The following is a 27,194-nucleotide window of genomic DNA, read 5'->3' on the forward strand; positions in this document are numbered from 1 at the left end:
AAGCAGCAGATACCCCCATTAGGGATGGATGTTGCCACCAAGGAGAGCAATACCCTGTGGAATGGGAACCCAGGTGTGGAATATGTTAAACTACAACTTTTTGTATTGTTTTGACTCTGATATTTTACGCATACAGATTTGAATCTGTAAGTAAGTATAGTGATTTTTTTTCCCTGTGGTATATTTTGTTTGTTTTTTGTTGGTTTGTTTTGTTTCTTTTTTGTTAGTTTGTTGTTTTTTTTTTTTTAATTTGATTTGTTTGGTTTGGTTTTGGTTTTGGTCTTCATCTCTTCTCCAGAAACTCAGCTGTAGGCCACATTAACCTGGAATGACCTTTTGGGTTAACTCTTGTTTATTCTGACTACTTGGAAGGGCTCCAGCTTCAAATGTTCTAAGGTGCTGAGGACAGCATGCCAACTGAAGGGAGACACCTATGTGAACTCATGTGTTGTAATTTTTAAATCAAAGCACCAGGCTCTTTTGCAGAAATCATATGGTCAATGCTTTGGTGCATTTAAACATTGCCTACATCAACTAAGAATAAGCCTTCATAGTCTTCAGCCCCACTAGAATGATGCCCATTTCAATCATGACATCCTAAATGAGGGTGGCAAGTTTCTTTGCCATAGTAACCCCCTTGAGTGCTGCGCTAGCAGTCTGTGACTACAGGTGACCGATACATGTCATAATCTTGCCATTTCTTTCCAGCCCAAGGATTTTAGATGGAAGGAATCTTAATGAAGATGTGTAGAAGTAGATGGATAAGAGCTGCCAGATGGGTTGATACTGCAATGAAGTAGACTAGGGAAAGTGAAGTTAAAATGTCATGCGTTTTATCAGAAATTTATCCTGCCTCCCCTTGTAGCCAGAAAAAGAAAATAAAGAGTACAACACTTCTTCACTTGCCTGAGCCCCTTAAGGAATGGCTTGTGGAGATGAGCCAGTGCAACAAGCTTGGTTTTGAGCGCTTGTCAGAAGGCTCTGGAAAACTTCAACAGCATTGGAAATATATGAAGAAGAAACAGAACATGTTTCTTCCTGCAGTGTGGGTCTCAAATATTAAAAAAAAATGTCATCTCCTATTCTAGCTTTAAGGAACCCTGACTCTTGGCAGTCACCAACAATACGTACGGCCTGTGGATTGCAGTGTGAACGGATGGTTGAATGCCTAGACTTTAGGAATTTAGTGTGAGCTGAAGTGGCATACAGCAGATTGTGTGGGCTTGTTTGCTTCTGTGATGGGCATCTGCCATTGGACTGTAACGTTTTAAGAGCCACAAAGGGAAGAGTAGCCTAACCACAGTTTCCATGTGTGTCTAGAGAAACCAATCTGTGAAAATCTTTAATCTGTTCCTCCCTACGGCCTCCTAGTTGCTTGAATTCACCTGCTAAACGTTGCTGAAATAATGCACTGGATGGAAAAACTTGAACCATATGTTCCCCTGCAGGTGTCTGGGCATCAGCAGTTGAAAAATCTTGGGAGAGTGACTGTTTCAGTGACTCCTAATTGGCAATCGAGAAACTAGGGTGACCAGGGAGGGCTGGGTTAAAACAAAGGCAATGTTTGAATGTATGAATTCATTGTTTAACTAGCCTTCAGCTTGAGCTTTTCTGTCACAGTCCTGAGAGCCTTGGTGCGTTACGAGCCATCCACCAGTCCCTGAGTTTGCACTGGTGGTGTTCCTCATCACTTTGCATGTTCCCCTAACTTTTGACCAGCAGTATATGCCCCAGCAAGATCCCCTAGATCAAGAAGTTACTGTTTCCCTCACTGGCTCGCAGCTTTGAGCCAAAGCATGTCTGAAAACAGTGCAACTCCCTTCAAATGCTTTTTGCTTTTCATTTATTATTGCTTGTCACGCAATGTTCTTTGAAAGCTTGCTCATATATTATCTGTTCCATTTTTTCCATTTTCCCTTTTTTTGCATGCGTTCCTCCTGTTTCTTCCCTTCCTCCAATCCTCTGTTCCCGTGTGTAGACACAACGGCGACGACAGAACCAGCAGTTCACGGTTGGTATCACATTACTGTTTATCTACTTTCTCAGCACTGCTGAGAGGCAAGGCAAGCCTGGGAAAAAGAGAAATGGAGTCTTCAAGGGAAATCGTGTTTCAAGGAGACTGATCTTATAAATAGACCATAATTTTTAAGGCTTGAAAGAATGTCTAGTCTTGTCATTTCTGTTGTGAATTCAATAGCCAATTGTAGCTCTTGGGGCTAGCAGCAATTTCTACTAGATAGAAGTGATCTGAGTCTAAGTAGCACTAGTTGGTGTTCTCTGATGATCCTTATTGGCATCATTTTTGAACATTGAAAAACATTTTTTTAAATGAAAACTTACATGAATTCCTAGAATCTGCATTAAAATTTCACCTTTCTTTTTAACGAGGATGTTATTCTAAGTATATTTTTGAAGACAAATCATATTTAGATCATGTAGTAGCCAAGACATAATGAGTTGAACAGGGAATTTCTTTTGTTAACCTAGTAAGTTAACTCAGGGGAAAAATTTTAATCACTCTCCTTTAAAACACTAATAAATTAAATAGCTACTTGCTTCCCCTTTCTTAAATTTTTAATATATGTCCTCCTAAAAAAATTTGCCCTGAACTTGAGAGACAGTGGGAAGTAAATGCTTACAACTCCAGAGGGGACACCAAGCGATCTGGACTTGGTTTTCCCAGTTTCATCACTGCTTTACTTCTTGGTCTAAAAGCTTTCCCCCTAAGTGCTCAGTGTCTGTTTATCCATCAGCCAGAGTCATGACCATACTGTACATTATTTGATGTAATAATCCTTAGTCACTGCTATACTCATAGAAAGACTTGGTTGAAAATAAGGCCAGTGTTCACCTTTGGATAGCACAGGGCCCCTTCTAGAACGCCCTGTTACTGTGGTATTCTTCTGTCATTCAGATGGGCAAGAAACTTTGTCACATATCCCTGTGCTCTTCCATGGGCAGCAGATGCAGTTGACTGAGAAGTGTTCTGCTATTTGGAATTGAGTTCCCTTAAAACAGGCCAGGTGTTTTAGATGTTATCAATGACAAACCCTAAGCAAAAGGTCCACCGTGGACTGCTCCTTGGAATTGTTTTGCCCTATATCTTTGACAGACCTTCCATATGTTGTTGATTTCTGATATGGCATGCTGAAGGACAGAAACAGGCTTTGACACTCACTTCTCCCTTTTCTCCCATCATAAATACAAAGCAGAAAGTACATTAATTTAAATGAAAGGGTCAAGTAAACTCAAAATCATGCTAAATCAATTAGGTGTTAAACTCCAGGTTTCTGAGGTAATGCCCCGTTGTGCTTGCTGCTCCTCTGGCATTGTGCTCCATTAAGCCTAGTTATTTGTAGGTTTAATCATTCATTGAGCACTTCCTGGCTTTTATCGATTATTCTTGAGGCCGTAAGGTTATTTTAATGTAGTTCAGGAGATTTGTTCTCCAGTTTTTAAGAATACTTTAAGTTCTGTGTAGCCTGCCAGTAAATTGTCGAATCAAAATTTAATCATAATAGCCCTGAATTCCTTGACAGACTGCACAGAGAGGCTATTTTTGAATTGTCCCTCAGTAACTTTACTTCTACTGCCCAGTTTCTGTTCTGAAAGAGCCTTTGCCACAGATACCCCCAGATCTAGAACAAGGAAAGACTGATCCTTACAGCTCTGGCAAACGTGAACCCTCAGAGTTCAATCTGAGTTGTCCAGTGCAGGGATCTTGTTGCTGTGGAGCGTGTATCTTTGCCCATTCCGGGAAAATAAGATAGTAGATATGTGTCTTGTAGCGTGGGGAGCCCTAGGTAAGAAAGGTGGGTGGATTCATGTGATTCCACCCTCACTGAGTGGGGAAGGGGAATATCAAAGTTCATATTTAGCAAGGATTCTGTGGAAAGGATGAGGAGTTTAGAATCAGAGGTCCATGTTTGGCTCTGTTAATACTCATTCTGTTACTTGAACAGTTTGGGCCTCTGTTTCCTCATTTGCTATAAGTTATAAAGTCCTTTCCAGCTCTAAATCCTGTGATCTGATCCTATCACCTTTTCAGTTCTAAATCTATAAGCCCACTCTCCTGATGAATGGGTTGATAATATTCATTCATTCAACAATTACTAATTGAACCTTAGTTTTCTCATCTATAAAATGAGAAGACTGGATTATACAATCTCTAAGGGCCCTGTCAGCCCTTCAGCTACAGTTCCCTATAAAATTCTCACATCAACTCGATCCAAATTTCTTCAAGACACCATCGACAAAAACACAGTTTTTTGACAGCACAGATTGCCAAGGAAAGCAACTTTTTTTTGTGATTCTATTAAAATAATTTTGGAGTATAAATTAAGATCTTACAACATACTTATGAAACTATTTGTTAATGAGTTTTGGGGGCCACAGTGGTTTCACATCATTTGAATTTCGTAGACTAGCTAACAGTACAAGAAAACCAATTCAGTAGTACAACTTAAGCAACAGGTATTCGAAAAGTATAGAACTTCACTCAGAGATCATCTCACCTTGCCTGAAAAGACCCTGAATAGCAAAATTATATTTTTAAGTAGACCATCTGGCCAAGTTGGAGGGAATAAGGGCCAGGCTCCTTGGGGTAACCCCATGACTCCTGGTGTAACAGATTTACCAATCTGTTCTTATTGCCTAAGACCCTCATGGTGTCATGGTATCTCAGGTAAAATGCCCTAACTTCAGCTTAAACAATGGATCCTTCTGACTCAGAGAAAGGGATGTTTTTCAGTTGCGTTCAACTCTTTATGACCCCATTTGGCTTTTTTTTTTTTTTGACAGAGATAACTGGAGTGGTTTGCCATTTTCTTCTCCAGCTTATTTTACAGATGAGGAAACTGAGGCAAGCAGAGTGAAATGACTTACCCAGACTGACATAGCTAGAAAGTGTCTGAGGCCAGATTTGAACTCATGAAGAAAGGGACTTTCATAAACAGTAAATAATATCCCAGAGTAATGATTTCACTTTACAACAAAATAGAACCTTTTGAAGATTGTCTAAGTTAATTGTCAGGATCCTGCTTTGGATGAGAGTTGGGGAAGGTGGTGGTGTTAGAATGAGATGTGACCTTAAAAAGAAGGGGAGCCAAGTTCTGAAGTATTTGAATCTGAATTATGCAGAGCTAAATTTCCTCAAGTGAACTGCATTTCATCTCACTTCTTAAATATCATAGCCCCTCACCTTTAGGTTAATCTGAAGAAAGCCTTCCTGGGGAGTTCATTAACCAGAAGTGTAGGAAAACCACTAACCAATTAGATTTTATAGCAACTTAAATGACAAGACACCTTAGGTGAGTCTGTTGTGATCATCTTACTGGTCTTAAAAATTAACCCTATTTTGGATTTATCTTCATTTTCTATTTCCTTTGTCAAAAGGAAGAACAATTCCCTCTGAAGACTCATTAAAATGTTTTGTTCAAGCTTGTGTTGCTAGAGTGTGTATGAAGTATACCAGATGTTTATGTATGTTAGCCCTTTGTTCCTGTCAGTATCTGATTGGAGTAAGCATGTATATGGAAGGTTAGAAATGCATGGGCATGACTGAAAGCCAAATGGGTCTTCTCCAAAATAAATAAATTAATGTAGAGTAAAGAAAACTGTGTGTGTAAGAATGGGAATGTAAGGCCAGTATGACATGTAATGTTATTCTGTGAAGGAGGTACTTGAACAATTATGATTTCGGAGCTCATCTTTTAAGACCTGGATGGGAAGAGTCCCTTATGTGTGCATGTCACAACAATCCCAGAGTCCTCCCTGCCAGTCCCCTTATCTCACTGGTATGAAATTGGTGGCAGGAATGCATGAGTGAGTTCAAAGCATGGTTGTCTTTTTCCTTTTCGGTGTGCGGGTATGTGTGGTGGTTTTTTTTGTTTCAATTTGGGAATTTTCCTATAAGGGTTTTTGTTTTTGTTTTTTTCCCCCATGGTCTTTTTCTGCACTGTCTGTTCCCGTTGCTTTCCCTCATCCCCCATCCCCTATTCCCCAACCCCTCCCACCCCCACCCTGAGAGCTCTGATAACAGCATGCCTGCCCCATGGCCAGGAATAGTGCTTGTGTTTCTGCTGCACTGCGGTCAGCCAGCTGGTTTCCTTACTGTTTGGAGTTGTTCATCATTTATTTTTTATTCCCTGTCCCCCTTTAAGTCCACCTGCCCTTTTGCTTTCCACCTCTTGGTGTGTCTAGGGGCTGATGTTTTTGTGAATTTTGAAATCCTAAATCACAATTTTCATTAGGGTAAGTGTCAGAGCCTAGCATGGAATAGCAGAACACTCAGTTCAAACTCAGAAGTCTAACTAAATTTGGAGAATCATTTTTCATTTAAAAAAATTTTTTTGGCCTTTGCCAGGCTCATGTACGTAGCCTAGACAACTTTCCCATTAAAAATCAGGCTTTCTTTTTTTCTGATTTATTTTATAAATAGTGCAGGCAACAAAGGCTGTGATGGAATACACAAAGCACTTGGCAATTTTCTTATCTGCTTCCATTCATTCATGAGCCAACTCTTAAATCAGTTTAAAGGAAAATAACCAGCAGTGCGCATTATTACAAACGCTATATCCACCCTATATGTGTGTACTTCTCTGCACATCCCCGTATGAGTACAGAACAATGGCCTTCAAAGGCCGTCATTCAGTCAAGGGACTCTGCAGACATTGTCCGCTCTACAGGACCAAGGCGGAAGAGGTTTCTGAATGGCTGCAGAACCTTCAGACTGTCTCAGCTTTGATATGCAGCCTGGAAACAATGTTTTACTATTTAACGGTGGGAACAGAATTTCTACTAATGGGAAGAGGGGGGAAAGAAAAACTGTACAAAAGCTGACAAAGCAGGAAGAACAGGATGACTGAGCTTTTAGATTAAAACTGCTGGGGGTATCTGAACTCTTGTGGCTGGTGAGAAGAATGGTTTCCATAATGCGGCCAAATGATCAGATGCATGTTGCTTAGATGAGAGAAGGAATATTTCCTATGTTACTTTTAATCATCAAAATAAGAGTGGAGCCAGTGGGCTGTTTTTATTTGCTAATACTAATTCTACCTAATAATTACTTATTGAAATATTCTGAAAAGGGTAGTCTGAAGAGACTTCCATCAGCCCTTGAATTTCATGTGATCTTGAATTTAACTAAACCTCTAGAAATTTTCACACCTTTGGAAGAAAAAAAACAACAATCTAGCCTCTTTCTAGTTAAAATTGGCCCACTATCCTGAGTTTAAAAAATCCTGATTCCTTCTTTATGTTGAAAAGAAATGAATTATATTCTAAGTCCACAGGTACTTTATGAGAAAGTTTACAGCATGCTATGGCAAATCAGAGTACCACTCACAGTTATCCTTTGGTCTGCCTCCCCCGAACCCTTACAAAAGAAAGCAACAACCAAAAAAACTCAACAGAATAGCAAAACAAAACATAGCATTTGACTGTATAAGAATATGATTGTTGAGAAATTCTGCCTGAACTACAAAGCTGAACTTTCAATTTTTTTGATAAAGTGTAAAAATTTTCTTTGAATACATTTTAATTAGGAATTAAAATAGGGGGCTTTTGATGTGAAAGCTTAATAATAAAAATCAAGAAGTAATTTCCCACTTATTTGAAAAGATTGGCAATACAATCTAATACTGTGTAGTAAGTTTTGTAAACTTACCGGGTGCAGGTAAAAACTGAAATGTTTAGATATTGAGTGTCCTTTTGAAGATTCTCTGCTTCATAAAGTATACTTCCATTATCTTTTTCTTTACGAAAATGAGTTATGAATATTTTTAACCAAAAGGAAATCTCTATCCAAACACAACTTCAGGAGAAGTGAAATTTCATTTGTCCACATTGCAAAAGTTTCTGCATGCCCACTGCTCTAATTCTATTTACAGAGATGATCTTGGTGTGGTCAGGGCATAAGAGATTTGTGAAAAAACAATCATAATGCAAAAACCAAATTTATTGCCACTAATCTAAATAGTTTCCCACTTTAGCATGTAATTCAAGCAGTAGATTCCAGATGAGTTGGTGTGTTTTAAACTTTGTGCTACTGAAAATGACAGTTTCATCTTTAATGAGGTGTATATCAACTGTCTGCTGTTTTCTAATGGGGAAGCTTTGCATATCAATGATATTTCATAAACATCTTTGTCTTTATTTAAGGGGAAAAAAAACTGTTACAGAAAATTAGCTTTCTAACCCCCTCCCCAAGGAAACAAACCTTGAGCAATAAAAATGCCGATGCAAAACATCATTGTTTAGTATGGTTCAGTGGGTGCCAAGCATGTGTGTAGAATTCTTTGATATTCATTGGGCCACGTAGAAGTGAGGGATTAGCCTTCTGAGAACTGCAAATACATAATTAACTACAGAGAAGTACTTTATGTTGCCCATTTATAACAATTATTCAAATAATTGTAATCATCAGTCTTTATACAATGGATAAAGCCAATTAGAAATTGGAATACTTTCAGCCAATCCAAACGCTGAAAAAATGGAAATTCTTCCTACTTAGATGCTTCTGCAATTTATTGCAGCACTTACTGCTTCCCCTTAAAGTGTCCAGTTCTGTAGTTTCAGAGGCACCTGTGGACTTGGAACCCATCCGTTTCCCATTGGCCCCTTGCCCTTCGGAGTTCTCTCCCAAGGGCAATGGTGGAAATTCTTTCTCAGGATTTAAATATTGGGAAATCCCAAGCAGTCAAGAGAAGTCCCCATTGCCTAATTAGATATCTTCCAACACTAACTTTCATGACCCTGAAAAGTCCAATGGGGGGTGGCGGGGTGGGGGGGGTGGAGATTGGCCATTTTTATTTGCTTTGATTTGATTAAATCTGCGTTCCTCTCTGGAAAAGTAGCAAATTCTGTCCATAGCCCCAGAGTGCATTTGCTTGGTCTGTATTCTACTGCTAAAGCAGGGTTTGTTCTTTGTTTTGCTTATATACTCAAATGCACTGTGCATTTTTTTCCTAATTAAATAGGCTTCCTCAGTCTTAGAACATTTGTATTGTTCTGTGACCTTTCTTACTATATCAATTTGCAAATAAAGCATCAGAAAAATGGAAGCAGTTTCCTAGCCTAACCTCCTGTTTTCTCCTTCTCTGTTGACCTCTCTAGAGAAAAGCTGAGCTAGGTAAGAAATAACCCTCGTGGGCAAAGCTTTGAGTGCTCCAGACACCAGCATTTCAAGGCCCCAGCTGGTTCTCTCCTGACCTACCTGCTTTTTCAGCTTTGAGGGTGTTTGTTTTTCATTGAGTATCGTTGATTTATGAAATGCTTTTAAAAATTTTTTTACATATCAGATTTTCTGATGAAGGAATAACCTGCAGTCTGCAGTCAACAGATACTATACCAATTTGAAATATGTGATCCAAGATAATCATAAATTGATAAAATGCTGTATTTGTCAGTATTGGCAAAGGATTTCAATTTGTAGCAAAACTTGAAACAAAATTTCTTACATACAGCGGTGTGGAGAATCTAAATAGAATTGTAATAAAGAGATGTAGCAGAGCACTGACAGCTAACAATCAGGTTTTATATTTTTGCATGCTGTTACGAATGAGTGATTTTGAACATTCCCCTTCATGTTTCATGTGCTTTGAGCAGTGGAGACTGAGGAATCTTTCTACCTCTCATTGTCTATCAGTAATAAAGTAAATTATTGGAGAACTGTACTTATGGTTTAATATATTTGAGCTATCAAAAAAAAAAAGATGGCAAGTGATTTGGCTCATATTTTTCAAAAAAAATTCATCCTCAGTTCTTAAGTGTTTTGTTTATGTCCCTCGAGGAATGAAAAAAAAAACGAGTTTGTTTTTACTTGTAAGGCCTTACTCAGTTGCCCAATTCCGCAGAAGAACTGGACAGTGAGGACCTCTCAGGTAAGGGCTAGTCATTAGGTAAGGTTCTGTAGTGTCCGACCTGTGGGAATGTTGTTCACTTCTGCATAATGGCCATTTTGAGTTGCATTCAGCAGTTTTCCTGATGTAAGCAACCTGTCCTATAGAAATAGGCTTGTTTTCTGTTGATGGCTGTTCTTCCTCCCCATGCCCATCCACCTCCCTTGCTGCTGGGATTGATACTTATATCTAAATGTATTTCAGCCTGTGAAGACATTCTGCACACAGTAGAGGACAATTTCTCTTTCCAGTTGTGCCACAACTACTCTTAAGTTCATTGGCTTGAAATAATTTTTGCATCCTAATTATATGATGGTTCAGAAGAAATTCTGTTACATTTGCAAAGCAGTTAAGGATGTTGGATTGTGTGACAAGATCTATTTCTTTAAAAGAAAAAAAAGCACCTCTTTAAATCTTTACTGCCTACTTCTTTGGGATGGGCTGGTAAAGTCATGATCTGATTATATGAGGAATAAGGGTGGGAGGGGGAAAGAAGGGGCCAATTGTTTTGTCACAGCCATGATGTAAACTAATTATCCACCTCAGACCTTTTTCACAGCAGACTGAGCACTTGCAAAAGTAGGTTTCATGCTTGATTCCAGAATTTAGGTGTTACTAATCCAGAATAAGAAGCATATCCTACAAAGAGGGGAGGGAGGAGATTTAAAGTGATCAGAGCTAAACAATTATTCGAGTTTCCATGCTATTGTGACAACTTCCAACCAGCTCTTAGTTTCTTAAACATTTCAGTTAACTTCTTTATAAATAATGACACCTCCCACATTGTTCCCAAGGAGGTCTTTTCCATTCTTGTCAGTAGGGAAAATAAGTAGGAGAACTCACTTGCCCATTGGAAGTAAGAGAGAACTGAGTCTTCTCAGTATCTTCCTAACCCCAGAAGCAGAGAGGATGATAAGCCAGTCCCCTCTAGTCCAGCCTGTACTTGACCTAAGAAGTCTTTCTTTAAACATCTCCAACAGTGATTGTTTGTCCTGTTGCATCTCCAGTAAAGGGAAACCCATTCTCTCCCTTGTCATTACAGTTTTGGAGAGTTCTAGTTATTTAAAGATTATTTTCTTGACTTCAAGAATAAATCTGCCAATCTAATTCCTACCCATTGTTCCTGGTTCTGCCCTCTGAGGCTAATCAGAGTAAATCTAATCCTCTTCAAAGTGGTAGCCCTTCAGATATTTGAAGACTGCTGTCATCTCACACCAAATCTTTTTAAGAGGTAGGTATTGAGGTACAGTCTTTAATTAGAAGACTGTTCTGGTCAGAGACAATTTCATCATTGCTCATCTCCACTAATTCCCACTCTATTCCCCCTTCCCCTCCAGGCACTGACTCATTCCAAATCCTGAAATAAATGAATGACCCAGGGATGAAGGAGTGAAAGGTTGGGAAGGGATTGTTTTCACGTTGCCTCACTTTATTATTTAGTGAAACTGTAAGAAGTGTAGCCATTGGCTTTTTTGTTTCTGATACAGATGGGTAGTTCTGTCCCTATCTGAAGCTTAATCCATTCATTAATGTGAGAAGTAAGCAATTTATGAATAAATGTTTCTAGTTGTTTGAAGGCGGTCTCTGGGCTTAGTTCAGATTCTAGTCCCAATGGAAATGAGTACCTCAGAGTGAATGAGAGGGGCAAGAGCCTGGCAAGTTCTTGTGAGCAGGATCCAGACCTGCTCCCCCCGCAACCCCCCAGTTTGTTAGCTTGCTCTGTCATCTAACAAGAATCATTCAGGTGGGCAAAAATAATTTTCCTTTTTTGGGAAAAAGGTAACTCATTTACCCCCTCCAGCCACCCACCAGGATTCAGTAATTAAGATTGTACTGGGTAGCTCAGCCCCATTGTCACATGCGTCTTTGCTGTGGCCCTATCAATCACCTACTAGTCAGGAACAATAAACCAATAACTGTTGGTGTGTGTTCATAATAATTCAGTTAAATGAATACATTAAGTTGTCTCCCCACCACCACCCCAGCTCCTTCCAGATGTATCTCAGTCACATATTGCTCCGCAGTGTGCATCATGTAAAACACTGATGAACAATCATGCAAGGAAAGGGGCTGCCTTTACATCTGGTTTGATGAACTAATCAAAAACTGATTAGCACCTTTGTTCAAAGGGGATGCTGATTAATCAATTATTATTGATTGTGAGCCTTAGCTTCCCTCTTCAGCTAAGAGACGTCTGGAAAAAAAACAACCAATAAAAATTGAGCAGCTGTCATAGTGTTTAAATTTATTAAAACAAAATACATTATTTTTTATGAAGCTGTCTTGAAATGGGTCACTGAAGGGGAGCATATTGATTGAAGAAGGATGAACTCCTTGAATTCCTGTAGCTTAGAGACCGAATTCAATTATAATACAAGACAAACAGGTTAACACCCGTCTTAAACAGTCCATCAATAAATTAGAGTAGGTGTTGCACACTTAATGCTAAACTGTGGTAATGAATAATATTACCATCCGTTCCTCGCTGCTTCTTGGTGGCAATTTCATCCTTTCTTTATTGGGGAGAAATGTTATTTACTATAGTTCCTTTGAAATAATAACAGCTTGGTCTCTAGTCTCCATTTTATCCTCCCCCCAAAAACATACACCAATGTTGCTTCAGTTAATGACATTTTCATAAGCAGCATATGGTACTCCATCCTCATGCAGCAAAGCAAGTTGCCCAGCTGATCCTCCTCTTTAATCTGCATTTAAAAAAAAAATATTTCATGCCTGTATGTTAAGAGATTTAATTATTGGTAGACCTGGGGAGCTTATCCAGTTTTCCTTTGAACCTTTTCATTTACTTTTTTGGGTGTTAACTTTATTGATGATGGATCCACACGAGTTTTTGAGTTGTTTTATCAATTACATCTGCTGTTTGCTAGTGACAGCTGGTGGTTATTGCCACCCGTTGAGGAATAGGACAGCTTTAAGCATATTCATTCCTCTATTTTATTTCAAAACCTTTAAAATTTTTTTTGATTTTTCCTACACCATAGTCTCCCCTTTCAGCAATGGAAGGGCCTTTGGGGAACATTTAGCGTTGTGCAGTGATAAATATAAAATTCCCTGGAATGAATGACCATCTAACACATACAAAGCAATCCATCAGCCTTCTCTTTTAGAGAACAAGTACAGAGAAGAAATTCCAGATTTGTCACATTTCCCCAAATCATGCTTTAAAATCTTGGACTACAAACCATCCTATGAACCGGAAAAATCTTGCAGCTTTTTTTTAAGTATTAGGAAGGTAGAGGGTAAAGAGCAAATCTTTGGATGGCTTTGGCAGACCATCCCCTAATATTAATTAAGGAAGAACCTGAATGAATCCCAGTATTGCCTTCACAACACAAAGGAAACAGCCTAAAACTATCACATTAGCCTAGGCTAATTTTTGACCCAAGGAAACATTTAAAGGACTTTGGTCTAGTTTGCAAATTATGGGATTGAGTATGTTGGCATTCAGCCACTAGAAAGGCCCTAAGGGTCCGATGTTAGTTACTCTTTTGGACAATCCTTTCTTTTTTCAATCCTCTGAAATGCAGTTGGACCTTTCTGCAAGGTACTACTCCTATGGTAGTAAAGCAAACCAAAAGATTCCCTTGGTTTCTTTCATTATCAACTATGGCATAAAATGTGACCCCAGATTTGGCAGGCAGGCAGACCTAATTTCCATGGTATACTTCTTTTTTTAAAGTCCCAGAGGGAAACTGTGTAAGAAGGTCTGAAGTATGGATTCCAGTTCTAAACTGCACCATTTTCTTTTATTGTAGAATTAGCCGTAGTTTTGAAAAATGTAGCAAAAGTATGATTTAAAATGATAAATCTGGGGGATTGCCTCCCACTTTGAGAAGTATTGGTCCTTAGAAGTTCCTTTCCAGATCAGCAAGGCTTCAGTCACTTGATGCCTGGGTAGGAAAGATAATTGCCCCATATCACCCACTGCTGCTTCCTTTGGTAGGGATGTGGGGAGGAAACAAGGAATTGATTTCTTTTCATTGACAAGTTCATTGTCCTAAACTCCAGAAGTTGTTCACCTCTGAGGTGGTTGCAAAACATCATGTGAAATATTAACATGGTCAGGTTGGGGAAAATGACAATATTGGTTGCTTTATCTGAATAACTAAAAGGCACTGAGGTTTGAGCAGTGGTTCTGTGTCCATGCCAATCACCTTATGACTTGCATAGGGCAAGAACTTCATGGTTTTAATGGTGATTTGGCATAATCCAACATGCTGCTGTTTTCCCTCTATGGCCAAGAATGAGTCTGTTAAGTAAGAACTTTTCCTTCAAACTAAAAGGCAGGTGGGCAGACCAAGTGTGAACTTCAGTTCTACAGGTTGGACACTACTCTGGGGTGACTTCACCATATTCATTAACCCATCTTCCCAGGAATCTCCCAAATCCCTAAGCTCTGCTTGAGCATCTTTCTGTAAAAGAGAGATACTAGTGGGATATGTCTGTGTAGAGACAATCTACTTAACTCTATGTTCTTTATCAGATGTGCTCACATTTAAAGGAAAACTCTAGTGATGTTCTCTTTGCCTTACTGCTGGTTATGATTAAAAAAGCATCAACCCACTATTAAGTCCTTACTATTTGATGTGTAGAGATGATCACCATACAAATGTGCCTTGTGGTCTTCCTGGTGATGCAGAATACTTTACAGAGGATTTGCACCCTGTTAGATAGGAACCATTGGAAATCATTTCTGCTGTTGGTTAAATTAATTAACTTGAGTAATTTGAGAGAGGAGAACTGACAATTTTTTTAAAAACCACTTTTAATTTTTAGTTATAAAATATGTCACGTTTAACCAGACACTCCCTATAAACCTGACCACCACAAAGGACAACAGCAGTAGGTGACAACAGCAACAACCATCACAAATGGGGTGCTGTTATCATATTATAAAATCCAAGGCCAAGGCATGTGCCTTAATACTGTCGATTCAAGAAGTGTTCACTGAGTTCCCTTCCTGAAGCTGGGCGTTCAAATAAATATAAGGCCTGGCCCTACCCTCAAGAAGTTTTTCATTTGCGTTACCTTACCTTATGGAATAAGGCAAAGGTAAAATTAGTTATAAAGGCTTTTCCATAGCGTCTATACTGCTTTATCCTGTAATAGACCATTCTGCTTAGTAAGACCATAATTCTCTCTGCATCTCCAAGTTGAACCTCCTTCAGAAAATGTTCTTGGGTTGTATCAATCAAATAATTTCTTCTCCCCTCCACTCACCACCCTTTATGAATTTTGATGCTATTGTAGACCATAGTATGTACGTATGTGTGTATATGTACATATAATTTTTAATGAGAGCCGATTGAGTTCAGTATGGTATGATAATCAACTACAGTTTTCCTTTAAGTTGCTTAAAATAGTTTCTTTGAAATGTTAGTGTGGTTATAGTTCAATTGATTGAGATAGATGCAGCTAAAGTATAGTACTAAATGCCTTCCATGCAGTTCAGAACTCTTCCTGGTTTGCTTTCCTTCCTTGAATTCATTCCGCCCTTCCCACCCTTCTAAGAAGAAGAAAGGTTAGGCTGTATAGAGGCTAGTGTGCTCCAATATATATTAACATCTTAATGGGAAAGCTGTGCATGTCCTGTATACATTTACTACTCTCTGACAAGAGGGAATTAAATGTCAGAAGGATTTGTAGCATCTGTAATTGAATTGGTGCTGAGAAAAGCAGATCTTAAAGAAGAAGAACATATTAGGATTAGCAAATAATGTGGCATTTTGTCAGCTCATGCCATTCAGTGTGTTTCCCTTCAGTAATAAAGTTGTGCTTTTCAGAATACACACGTATTTGTGTTACTGTAGATGGGAAACACAATCAGTGCTGGAAATGATTAGCTCCATTTTTCAGCAGTGCCAGTGTTTGTTTTTTAAGGTCAGGTGGTCCCCCCCCCACGACCCCTCAAGTTAGGCTGTGGGGTGTGAGGCACTGGGATTTTCTCTTTCCCTGCCCCCAGCCCCAACAGAGTGATAGTGAGTGACATCATAGTCATTAAGCTTCCACCTGGGTAGACTAATCCATATAACCCCAAAGGGCTTGAGTCAGCATTTCCATTAGAAAACCCTTATTTTAAGAGTTTATAATTGAGCTGGCTTGTCCAGCAGGATCTCAGCCCAGGAAAAGAAACTTTATAAACTAAATTGGATAGTAGAAATGCTGCAAAAATTCAATATTTCTGACCTTTTCCTTTTTCAGCTGTAAATGTACAACATTGCAGTGGGCTGGGCATCTGTCCAGTAATTAGGAGCAACAAGTCTAAATGTTATTAGAATCTCTCCCTCCATTAAGTGTTTGCTTTGAAAAGTAGATAAGATAACTCGTAACTTACAAAAATGCAAATATGTGTCTGGAAGTGAAGTATATAACTCTCTACAGATTGGTTAGTTGTGCTTTAAATTATCAGCTGGAGAAGTTTTGATAATGTCAAGGTAAGCCAACCAAGACGTGTTCATCCTCATACCCTAAGCATTACCTGACCACTCTAGGCAGCACAGACAGCTCCCTTTCTTTTCAGAGTAATCGTATACATTAGAGTCAAGCTTGGTGTAATTTCGATGAAATGATTTGACCCCAGAATTCCCCAAGCTCTCTTGTGCAGCTGCAGACTTTGACGTGAGAAGTTTGAATCCTTTGTACCCGAGTTTCTCTGGCCATGATCCTAATTGTCAAATGGCTAGCTGATGGTATTCACGGGCCAATTTCTAGTTATATAGAGGATGTCTTGAATGTGGCCCTTTTCTGTTCTAACAGAGGCTGCCATCCACCGCTAATCCCAGACCTAGAATATTTGTGCCTCTGCTTAAGTTACATTGCCCATGTTAGACTATAGCTACAGATTATGGATATCTTCATCCATTTGCTGAACCCTCCCAAGGATGAGGCAACTATTAGGCCATTACTTGGCAAGTGATGAGAGAGAGGAGAGACACCCTGCCACCACTACCACCACCTCCACCTCCACCTCTACCACCACCTCCACCACCACCACCACCACCATCACCACCTCCACCACCTCCACCTCCATCATCACCACCGCTGCCATCTCTCCCAGCCAGGGAACAAAAAAATCTTCTAACAGCCTTTTCAGTGAAGGCCAGAACTCCCCCTACCTCCCTGCCTACAGAGAAAAGGGTCAGACCAGGTTACCTGACCCAAGGTAAGACAATAGCCTACTTGGGCCATTCCTTCTCCTCCTTTTCTCTCTCCTCCCCTCAAGAGTTCCTTGGAATTTTTTCCCTTGACAGTTGTGATAACGAAATGAGTCAGTGGTTAGTGATTCTCTGACCCAAGCAGTTGTCACCAACTTAGCATTCAGTTGGCTGGTGTAGATTTTTACCTGAAGCCAAGTGCTCAGCTTTTTGTCTTAAGCAAACCTAACTCCTGAATACCAAACAATTTCTGCTGCCTCTTTTTCTCAAGAGAACTTTTGCTGCTCTGAGAGTCTTAGAAAGAACTCCACGATCTGACTGACATAGGCAGGGAGATTCCCAAACCCTATGATAATATTTGTCAGAAAGGTTCACCAAGCACTTACCTCCCAGCAGCTACATTAGGCTTTCAACAAATGTGGTGGGGCCAGTGGTTTTTGTTTGTTTGTTTTAACCTTAAGATCACCTGTGCATTGATTTGGATCAGACTTTCCCAAGCCCAGTTGTACTACATCACCAAACTACGACGCTGGTAGAATCTTTTTGCTAGCATCAAATTGCAAGGAGAGACTCCCTTTGCCTTGTTGGATAGAGGGGTAACTAATCTGATTTCCAAAAAATGAATGCTCATATACTAATTAATGAATGGGACAATTCTGGTCTTGGGGAAGGTGAACCATACTCACCTAACCTGAAAAGATGAACTTATTTTACCCATTTTACCCATTCACTCGGAATTCAAATGATTATTCTTCCTGCTGACCTGCTCAGTTCATATATCCATTTTACAAGTAGCAGAGCACGAAAAGTTCAGCTCATTTGTTTCTCTTTTGTACCTTTCAGATAGGGAGCCACACATTTGGAGGTGGTGTTTCAGGAAATTTTGAAGTTGATGGTTCCTCCCTGAGAAGGGCGAGTGCCCCAGGAGTCAGATTTGGGGGTGACAGCAAAGGCCAAAACTTTTTCAAGTCTCTCACCTGAAAATAATTTCTCAAAGAATCTTCCTGAGCTCTTGACAGGAATGATGAAGGAGCTGTCAGACTGCTATTCCTTTGATAGTCTGTATTTCCTTCAGTCCCTGGTCCCCATCCTGGCTAGATTAAGCCCAAGTACCTTTTTTGTGTAAAGTCTTAGGATATTGTTTCACATCATGAAGCTCTCTCAGGGTCTAGACAGTTCTTAGCCAACACAGTTCTCTCTGATGCTGCCTGAACCAATCAATAACAATATAAAAACTCCCCCTACTCTACACGTGAGAACAACTGGGAAGAGCCAAGATGAGTCCAGAAACAGTTATGACCGTTATACGTGAGGCCAAACAGTGACAGAAGCGTTAGATAGGTGAATTGGGCACAGCTCTATTATCAAGTACTACAATAAACCTGAGAAGTATCAGTGGGAAGTGAGTGAGGAGGCAGTGAGCAAGTCATAACCTACAATATTTCCTGTAAATTAAACATTGGTAACCTTCTGTGTCTGTCCACAGTAAATGAAGGCAGGAAAGATGTCTTAGTGATTAACTGGTGGTAGTAAACTTCCTGATCAAAGTTGCTATCAGAAGATAGCAGCAGAGATTACCCTTATAAATAAATGGCTATAAAATATGTATGCCTTAAAAAGAAAATTAAAAAAAAAAAAGATCAACTAGAACCTGTCTACTTAATTAGGGGATAGAGTATGTAAGTACAGGAAAAGAAGGAAGTCTAGCTTATTTATCTGTAAGCCCATTCACAGCAAGGCTTACAACAAATGATTAAGTTTTAAAGTAATTATACCTCCAGTTAAATCCCCTTCACTCCCATAGCTTCTCTCCCTAAGACATCACTTTTCTTGGACTCATATTGTTGTCAGTTACGGGAACAGATAATAGTGAATATACTCAAAACAGTAGACATGGATGTGCCTAGACCAAAGACTTTACCCTTTTAAAAGAGGGTGTTGAAGGATTGACTTGGCTATTTCTTGGAGCTTCTTATGAATATCCTTCACTCTTTTCAAGACCTGATTTCATGGTCTCCACCCATCTCTAAGACATCAAGTTGAAAGACATAATTTTCAAGATGTCTGAAGCTCATGGCAGTTGGATATGAGTTAATTCTCATCATTGTAAAATGCTCTTCTATGATCATTACCCAGGGAAAATACCCCCTTATTTGATTTTGTATGGTTTTTTACTCTCTTTTGGTCAATTCTGATTTTTCACATCTCGAGTTATCTTTTTTTCCCTGCTGCTTATCTTTTGAATGGGTGAGTGTATCCAGTGTATAAAGCACTTGCCTTCAGCAGACATAGTGTCCCATGAGGCGTGCTTTTCTTCAACATGTTTTCTTTCCCCAAAAATAGTTTCCCTAGTGAAGCCATACCTTGTTGAAATGACTCCCATGACAGTGAGTACTGTAGCAAATGCAGTTGGCAACACTTTTGGCTGAGGAGGGAGATTCCTCACCACCATGCTTCAGGATTAGCTTATTAGATGTGTCACTGGAGGGGATCCCACATTATGGAGCTGGCTAATTGGCTGCAGCACACTGCCTGCACCCATCTCCATTCCCCAATTAAAGCCCCATCATCCCGGAGTACTGGGCAACCCTGCAGCTGCCTTTGGTTTTCATATTTTGTTTATATGGGGCTTTCCCCCCACCCCTTTCTTGTGGTCCTTTCAAATGTAACTTAATGAAACACTTTAAGGACTTCATTTTTAATTTAAACTCTTTTAATTAAAATGCATTTTATAGAACCCTCAGTCACGAGTTATTTCCCCACATCCTTCAGTACTTAATCTCAGAGCAGAATTGGAAATATCGATAGAAAGTGTAAATCATGCCCTCCTGCTGAAAGCGTTGTATCAGGTTTCGGCTCAAAAGAGCACCATTACCTTTAGCTGTCACGGATCTGTACACTTGATCGATAAACTTCAAATATTATTAGAGGTGGAGGCTTCAGAGATTTGCTCTGTTCTTTGGAGAGAGACAGAGATAAATCTTTCTTAAAAATTGACTTGAATTTGCACTCTCAGTCTTCCTGGTGAAATGCATTTCTCTTAGGCGTCCAGCGACTGCAAGGGGAACAGATTTATAGGCCATGTGCTTCTTGTACTGAAAGATTTAAATGGTAAATCCTTCACATATGACTTCACAAATCATGTAAAGTTAAAAGATTTTTACCGTTTCTGTTGCTGCTGTGCTTAAATTGTAAGGTACAGCTAGTAAATCATTTTAATGGAGGTGTCGTACTTGACTCAATAAAAAAAAAGACAATGGTTTAGCTTCCATTCCAAAATGTTAATGTATTAATCAACGGGAGAATAATTGTATTTTACTATGTTATAAATCTTGGGTGCCATTAGGATTTCAGCAAGGGGTGATGTAGCCACATTCCTAAATTAAAATTGTTTACACTGCCATACATTCATTCTACATCACCATAGCTCATTCTGTGTTCATTTTGGAGTTGTTCCCCAGCCAAACATGTCGTTCCTCAGTCGGAAGAAGACATCCTGAGGGAGCAGTGCTTATAAAAGAAAATTAATTGCATGCAGGGGTGTTAAATAAATAAAATAAAAACTGTCTTTGGCAATGTACAATTATTCCTTGCTATCTTTTCTGGAATAGGCTTTTATGTTTTAGATTGAGGCTTACTGCCCCATAGATCCTAACCGTAGTGGGCATGTCACTTGTATTTAGTTTTAATGTCCTTGTTTTATCTCTAGGCCATTGTGGTTTTCAAGATCCTTACCTTGCCTATGCATAGAATATCATTCAGCATCTGTATAAGTGGGCTGTCTCTCCTAGTCTCCAGCCCATGCTGCTGTGGCCTGAAGGTGCCATTCTGAATGCCCTTAAATTACTAGGTCAGCCTCTTTAACTAGGATCCACAACTGGACATTGACAGAGTGACATTTTAGACCAGATCAGGATCAGTCAGTCAGGTCCTCTTCCTTCCCCCATGCACTCCTTCCTCTATCTCTCTCTCTCTCTCTCTCTCTCTCTCTCTCTCTCTCTCTCTCTCTCTCTCTCTCTCTCTCTTTCTCTCTTTCTCTCTCTCTCTCTCTCTCTCCCTCCCTCTCCCTCCCTCCCTCCCACCTTCCCCCACCCCGCCCCTCCCCGCTTGCTCCACATGCATTAGTGACCCCAATGATACTTATCACAAAATTGCCTTGTGGGGAGAACAGATCAGCTCAGGATCAGACAGGTCAGTCTGTTCCCTCTGTGGAACTTGATCCACCTCGTTTGTTCTTTCCAACTTCTCCATTAAAAAACAAGATGACCTTGTAACCCTGGAAGCAGCATCACCAAGGCTTCCGAGCAGCTTGTAATAAGCTCTGCATCCCTATTCCTCTTCTGATTTTGACAGATTCTCGTGCAGGTGAAGACAACTCAATAAGGGCAGTGGATCATGCAGTGATTGGCGGAGTTGTTGCCGTGGTGGTGTTTGCCATGCTGTGCCTGCTCATCATTTTGGGGCGATACTTTGCTAGACATAAAGGTAAGCATGGCATTGGGGAAGGTTGAGAAATCCTCCTGCCATCCCAGCTTCTGACTTTGGGGGCTCTCCTACTCTGTCCTTGAGAGGTGGCTTGGTTTGCCTGGTCACACAACCTAACTTCTGAAATCAGGGAAATGGGGAGAAAACACTGCAGGTGTTGATTAAGACTGTGGAGTTAGTGGTCAATGTTCACCTTCCACAGATCTATACCCTCTAAATATAAGACATTGGTAGATGTAGTGCTGGTCCATTCTTAGTGCCATGTTAAGGATTAAAAAGTAGCTGTATTTTCTCTTCAGTCATCCTGGGTGTGGTGTGAAATCCAATAAAGCATATATAGAGAGATTATATCTTTTGTTTATCCATACTGGTGGGGAGGTGGATGGGTGTGCTCCCAGGCCCAGAAGAGCTTTTTTGTAATCTGGTCACAATAAGAAATACTTCCCTGGATTGATATATCACAGTCAAAGAAATCCATTGGTCTAAAAACCACATAAATATGTATTTTTTAAATTATCGGTGCAATAGATTTAAATTGCTATTAATCATCACACTTATCAAATGTGCAATCTGGATGTGCAATCATCTCTTCCAACTCTCCGCCTCTCTGCCCCATGCTGCTCTAATCCTCTTCTCCCCTTCTGGTAATTTATTCTTCTTTTTCTTTTTCGGCCCCTGTCTTTCTCGGTTGTGTTTTCCTAGCACTTTGGGGATTTTCATTTGCTATTAAAATCTAGGTGTTTGAAGGATTTGGTTCTGGGGAAAAGGCAGCTTGAGTCCTACAAGGGAGCCCTGAGGAAACAGCTGCCTTCGGCATCCAAATGCTTGGTTCAAGCTTAAAATCATTTGGTTTCCCTAAAGTCACCCATTTTCCTCTGTCTCCAGCCCCAGTAATCAGTATGGTTTTGAAGAGCACGTCCCAGGCCCTGTATATGTTTTACTTGAACCACAGTACCAAGATCAGAGAGACTGGTGCCAGGGATGAAACAGAAAAGCTAACTGCTTCATGACCATAGGAAGAGGGCTTTGAATTAGCAGAATGAAGGTGAGGGAAAAGGGCTGAGGAAAAGCTAGAGTGAAATGTTTGCACTTAACCCCCTCCTTTCTCTGGTTTTCCACTTTGAAAACCTATGTATTGGCCACTTTTTGTTTATTTGTTAAGAACCCTTGGAGAGAAATGCACGATAGAATCTTTTCATTGTGGCCATAGAGGTGTGAACTCCTCCTTTACGCTCTTTTTCCTTCCTTGGTGGGAAAGCTTCTGACTTATACCTTATGGATGGATGTAGTCTATTGGGCCTTCTTGGTGAAAAATAGGTGGCTTGGCTTTACTTACGGCCTCTATAAAGTAGCTCTGTTGATCTGCAAATTTATGAATTAAGGTTCTTTCTTCGACTAGCTAAGACAGACATTCTGCATGAATACTACAGTCATGACATATCGTTGCTCTATTTTGGTCCTCAGTCTAAAAAAGAATTGGGATAAAAATCAGACATACTTCCAGAAATCCTAGCACATCCCTATTTCATAAAAGCAAGCAACTTTTGTTCAGATTACATCCGAGAAGCACAAAGAGGACCCTAATTCATAAATTTGCTAATTGTTTTTCCCTGGTTCGGTTGTTTGCCACATACGTGTGCCTATCCCTGTCGTTCTGTGCACATTTTCATCAGCTCTCCAGCTTTCTGCATTTTTAGCTCCCACTCACGTTTTCTTCTGCTGACATCCTCTGGTCATAATCACTGCTCTAATGTCTCATTTGCTGAATTATATCGCAGCGATTCAGTTGGAGTGGTGCCTGTGGAACCCCCCGGATTCCCATTTGTCTCACCCACCTCCCTTTCTTCCTTCAATTGTTTTTTCCCCTCCGCTGCCCGCACACCACTTCGGCTGATGACGGCCATAAAGCAAGTCGCCATCTCTGTACCACTTTACACAGAGGCCATCAGACAGTCACGGTACTTTTACCACTTCATCTTTCAGGTACATACTTCACTCATGAAGCCAAAGGAGCCGATGATGCAGCAGACGCAGACACAGCTATAATCAATGCAGAAGGAGGACAGAACAACTCTGAAGAAAAGAAAGAGTACTTCATCTAGATCAGCCTTTTTGTTTCAATGAGGTGTCCAACTGGCCCTATTTAGACGATAAAGAGACAGTGATATTGGAACTTGCGAGCAACTCGTGTGTTTGTTTTATGAATGGCTGGAGAGGTGTGAGACTGGGAAGGTCTGGGATTTGCTGTGTAAAAATGTTTTTCATAAAGTACGCTCTGCTGTTTGACACCTCTTTTTATTTTGTTGTTGTTTTATTTTATTTTATTTTATTTTCAAATCCAAGTCAAACTTGGATATAGTTTAGTTCAGTCATTTGCAGAAAATTCTGTGCCTTGTTTTTCTTTCTGTGGATTTATTTTTCCCTCTGTAGCCTCTATTTTGAAATTTGCCTGCTGGAATCCCTTAGACATTTTTGTTCCATTTCTCCTTCCCCCGACCCCTTCTTCTTTTGTTTCTTTTCAAAATGTCACTGTTTTCTGTTTGAAACTCAATTTCATAAAAGGAGAACCAGCACAGTTTCGATTTCATAGTTCGAAATTTAGTGTATCCATAATCCATTCTTCTCTGTTGTCCTAAAGGTTTGGGTGAACAAACAATGAAAGCTCTTCACTGTTGCCCATGTTCCCAATGCTTAGGGCAGCAAAGACTAGAAAATTAGACTGTGATTCAGAAAATGTTCTCCGTTTGCCACGGAGAGACATTGCTTACTACACAGGGTTATCTGCAAGTGAGGTATGTCACAATGAGATTGAATCTGTCTTTAATTCTGTGTCTGTAGACTGCTCAGTAGAGGTACTTCACGCTGTCCAGACAGGTTTGGGGCGTAAAGGACTCCTCCTTTTCTAGTGCCCTAAACAGACTTGACAGGTGAGGGCTGTTCCTTTTATATAAGTGGACAAAATTTGAGTTGCCACCAGAGGGCAAATGGGGGAGGGAGGGAGTAAAAAAAATCTGCTCTGATTAGTTCTGTTTCAAATGGTTCCATCCACCTTTCCCAATTGGCCTTGCTTCTCACTAATTTGTTGGAAAAAGACAAGTCCGTGTGGTGTGCGAAGGACTTTGAAAGAACAGGGGGGGTTGGGGGTTTTTTTTTTCCTTTGTGCTTAGTTAGGAAGGCAGTAGGATGTGGCCTGCATGTACTGTATATTACAGATATTTGTCATGCTGGGATTTCCAACGAGAGTCTGTGTGAAACTTTCATTCCTTCAGATTCAGTTTGACAAAGGCAAGGGGGACAAAAGAAGGGTCGGTATTATTCTCACACTGGTTTGCTGTCGATCTCAGTTCTAGAAAGGTCAGAGCAGAGGTGGAAAAACAGCATGGAGAGGTTTTCAGTTACTTAATCAAAACTCAAATGTGAGTGGTTTTATCTTTTTACCTTTCATACACTAGCCTTGGCCTCTTTCCTCAGCCTTAAGAACCATCTGCCAAAAAATTACTGATCCTCGCATGATGGCAGCCATAGTGCACAGCTACTAAAAATAAGTTACCTTGAACATGTCTTAGGTGGGGAGCCTTGGGAGAAAGTAAGGGAAGTAAAGTTACCAGTGACTTTTTTTTTTAAAGAAATGTGGGGATTTTCATTGAAACTTCAAGAAAATCAAAAAATGGTCTGAAGGTCAAAAAGTAAATTCTTACCATATAACTTGGTAAGGCTCCAGACTCCAGACAAATGTCCCTATTGGAAAGATGGCAACAAAAAAGATAGATCTATATATAAATATATATATTATATAACATTTTCAGTGAGTAATTTTGGATTTTGCAAGATGCATTTTTACTATTGTTATATTATGTGGAAAACTTACGCTGATTTATTTAAGGGAAGAAAAAAACAAGTGTCAGCTTTTTATTAATTTTGGACCGTGTTTATTTTTTTCTTGTCTTTCTTTTGACCTTTGATAGAACCGTGGCAGTATGGGGGCCTTTTGGGAATGGACTAATATATAAAAGAAAACCCATTATTGAGCAGTATTTTGTGTTTACCCCCTCCTAGTCCTAAACATTTAACCAAGTCCAAAAGATCCATAAGAAATAACCCTTTTTTCAGTGAATTTTATAGTGTGTGGCTCTCCGCAGAGCCTCTAGCATCAGTTCTGACTGACCACAGTAGAAAACCACATCAGAGGGTGAGAACCATTTAGCATGTTGTAAAAGGGTTGTTTTTTATATTTTATTTTTATTTTTAACATCACTTCCAGAATTGGCATCTTGTTTTTGGAACTGCCCATCTTTCTGTTTTGAAAAGTGTACAGTAGTGCAGTGTTACTGATGTAACTCTATGACTTACAATGTTGACATGTCTCAGGTTCATGTGTTTTGATTGGTGTTTTCCGTCTCAGGTAGATTGCAAAGTGTAGGCCCCACGCATTGGAAAATAATTAAATAAAACAAAGCAAAAACAGGAAATTCTGGATTTTAGTTGTATATTGGTTTATGTATTTTTTCTTAAGTATACAGTGCACTGTTTGAAATGTATTGTTGAGTATTACTTTGTACAGGTCGATCACTTTTTTTTCAGAGTGAAGAAAGAACAAACTTGTTTTTTTGTGTTTTTTAAAGGAATATAAAATAATGAAGGATGTATAATTGATGCCAAATAAGCTTGTTCTTTAGTCACACAGACGTTTTCCTTTTCCCCTTAGGCCAGTTCTGTTTTTAAGGTGTACATGGACGATGTTACAGTGTAAGAAACTTCATATCCATTATGTTCCCATTCGCATTTTGTATTGGTTCATGTATACCATTTTTACAAAAAAAGAAGTACTATAAAATATCTGTCTTCTTAATAAAAAAGATTAATGTTACCAAGTGATCCTTTTAATCTCATTATGGACTCTTTATCTCCTCAGCCTGAGAGAGGAAAGTCAGGGTTCAGGTCCTGACTTTCTTCTTGGGAACTTATATGTCGCCAAGATCGCTAACGGTAGAGCCCCGGAAATCCACTACCCTCCTTTCTGTTCATTTGTTTTTTCCTTCCCTCCCTTCTCTGTTTTTCTCTCTCACTCTTGCTCTCTCCCACCCTCTCAATGGACAGGTGAGCCAGGTGCTCTGGCCAACACAGCTTTAGACACCAATATCAACATGGCGCAACGGGCATATGTCGGAGATGCAGTAGTGAGCCAGCCAGGACAGGGGCCCTCCCTTTCATGTGGATTTATCTCCCACCCCCAACCCCACCCCACTCCCTACCAACTTTCCTGTGTCTGCTGCTCCACCTGTCTCTCACTTTGGGATTGACTGTGTAAAGATTCATTCAGCCTTCATCATTAAAAAAATCTTTCTCTCTCTCTCTCTCTCTTTTAAATGAATGATTATCAGAAGTAACTCAACAGACTACCATAAATTGTTCCTGTTTTCAGGATGCTGGTGCTTTCAGACATGGAAATACAGTGCATTTGGGTCTCCTGTTGTACTCACTGCTCTTCGAGCTGAAATGAGCAGTGAGTGCTCCCCATAATTAACCAGACTTCCCCTTAAGTTGCTTGGCTGGCACTTCCTCATACTCATGAAGCCTTCCTGCCACCACTCTTCTCCCTCTCTCTTCCCCTCCTTCCCCAGATCCATTTTGTCAA

The 27,194-nt window shown here is 39.9% G+C and overlaps 1 protein-coding gene across 7 annotated transcripts in view; it reads left to right on the forward strand.

Annotated features, from left to right (window-relative positions):
• Nucleotides 1-26,426, forward strand: part of CADM1 (cell adhesion molecule 1) — a 356,429-nt gene extending 330,003 nt beyond the window's left edge. For 3 of the 7 annotated variants that reach the window (XM_072611032.1, XM_072611035.1, XM_072611033.1), the window contains 4 exons: nt 1,979-2,011; nt 9,828-9,881; nt 21,428-21,559; nt 23,543-26,426. In XM_072611032.1, the coding sequence (XP_072467133.1) occupies nt 1,979-2,011; nt 9,828-9,881; nt 21,428-21,559; nt 23,543-23,661 (338 nt within the window). In that variant the 3' untranslated portion in view covers nt 23,662-26,426. The remainder of the gene's footprint in view (nt 1-1,978; nt 2,012-9,827; nt 9,882-21,427; nt 21,560-23,542) is intronic. The other 4 variants (XM_072611034.1, XM_072611038.1, XM_072611036.1 and 1 more) reach the window with 2 other exon arrangements.
• The last annotated feature ends 768 nt before the right edge of the window (nt 26,427-27,194 follow it).

The sequence above is a fragment of the Notamacropus eugenii genome, chromosome 5 (assembly GCF_028372415.1).
Source record: "Notamacropus eugenii isolate mMacEug1 chromosome 5, mMacEug1.pri_v2, whole genome shotgun sequence".
NCBI classification, from domain to species: Eukaryota; Metazoa; Chordata; class Mammalia; order Diprotodontia; family Macropodidae; genus Notamacropus; species Notamacropus eugenii.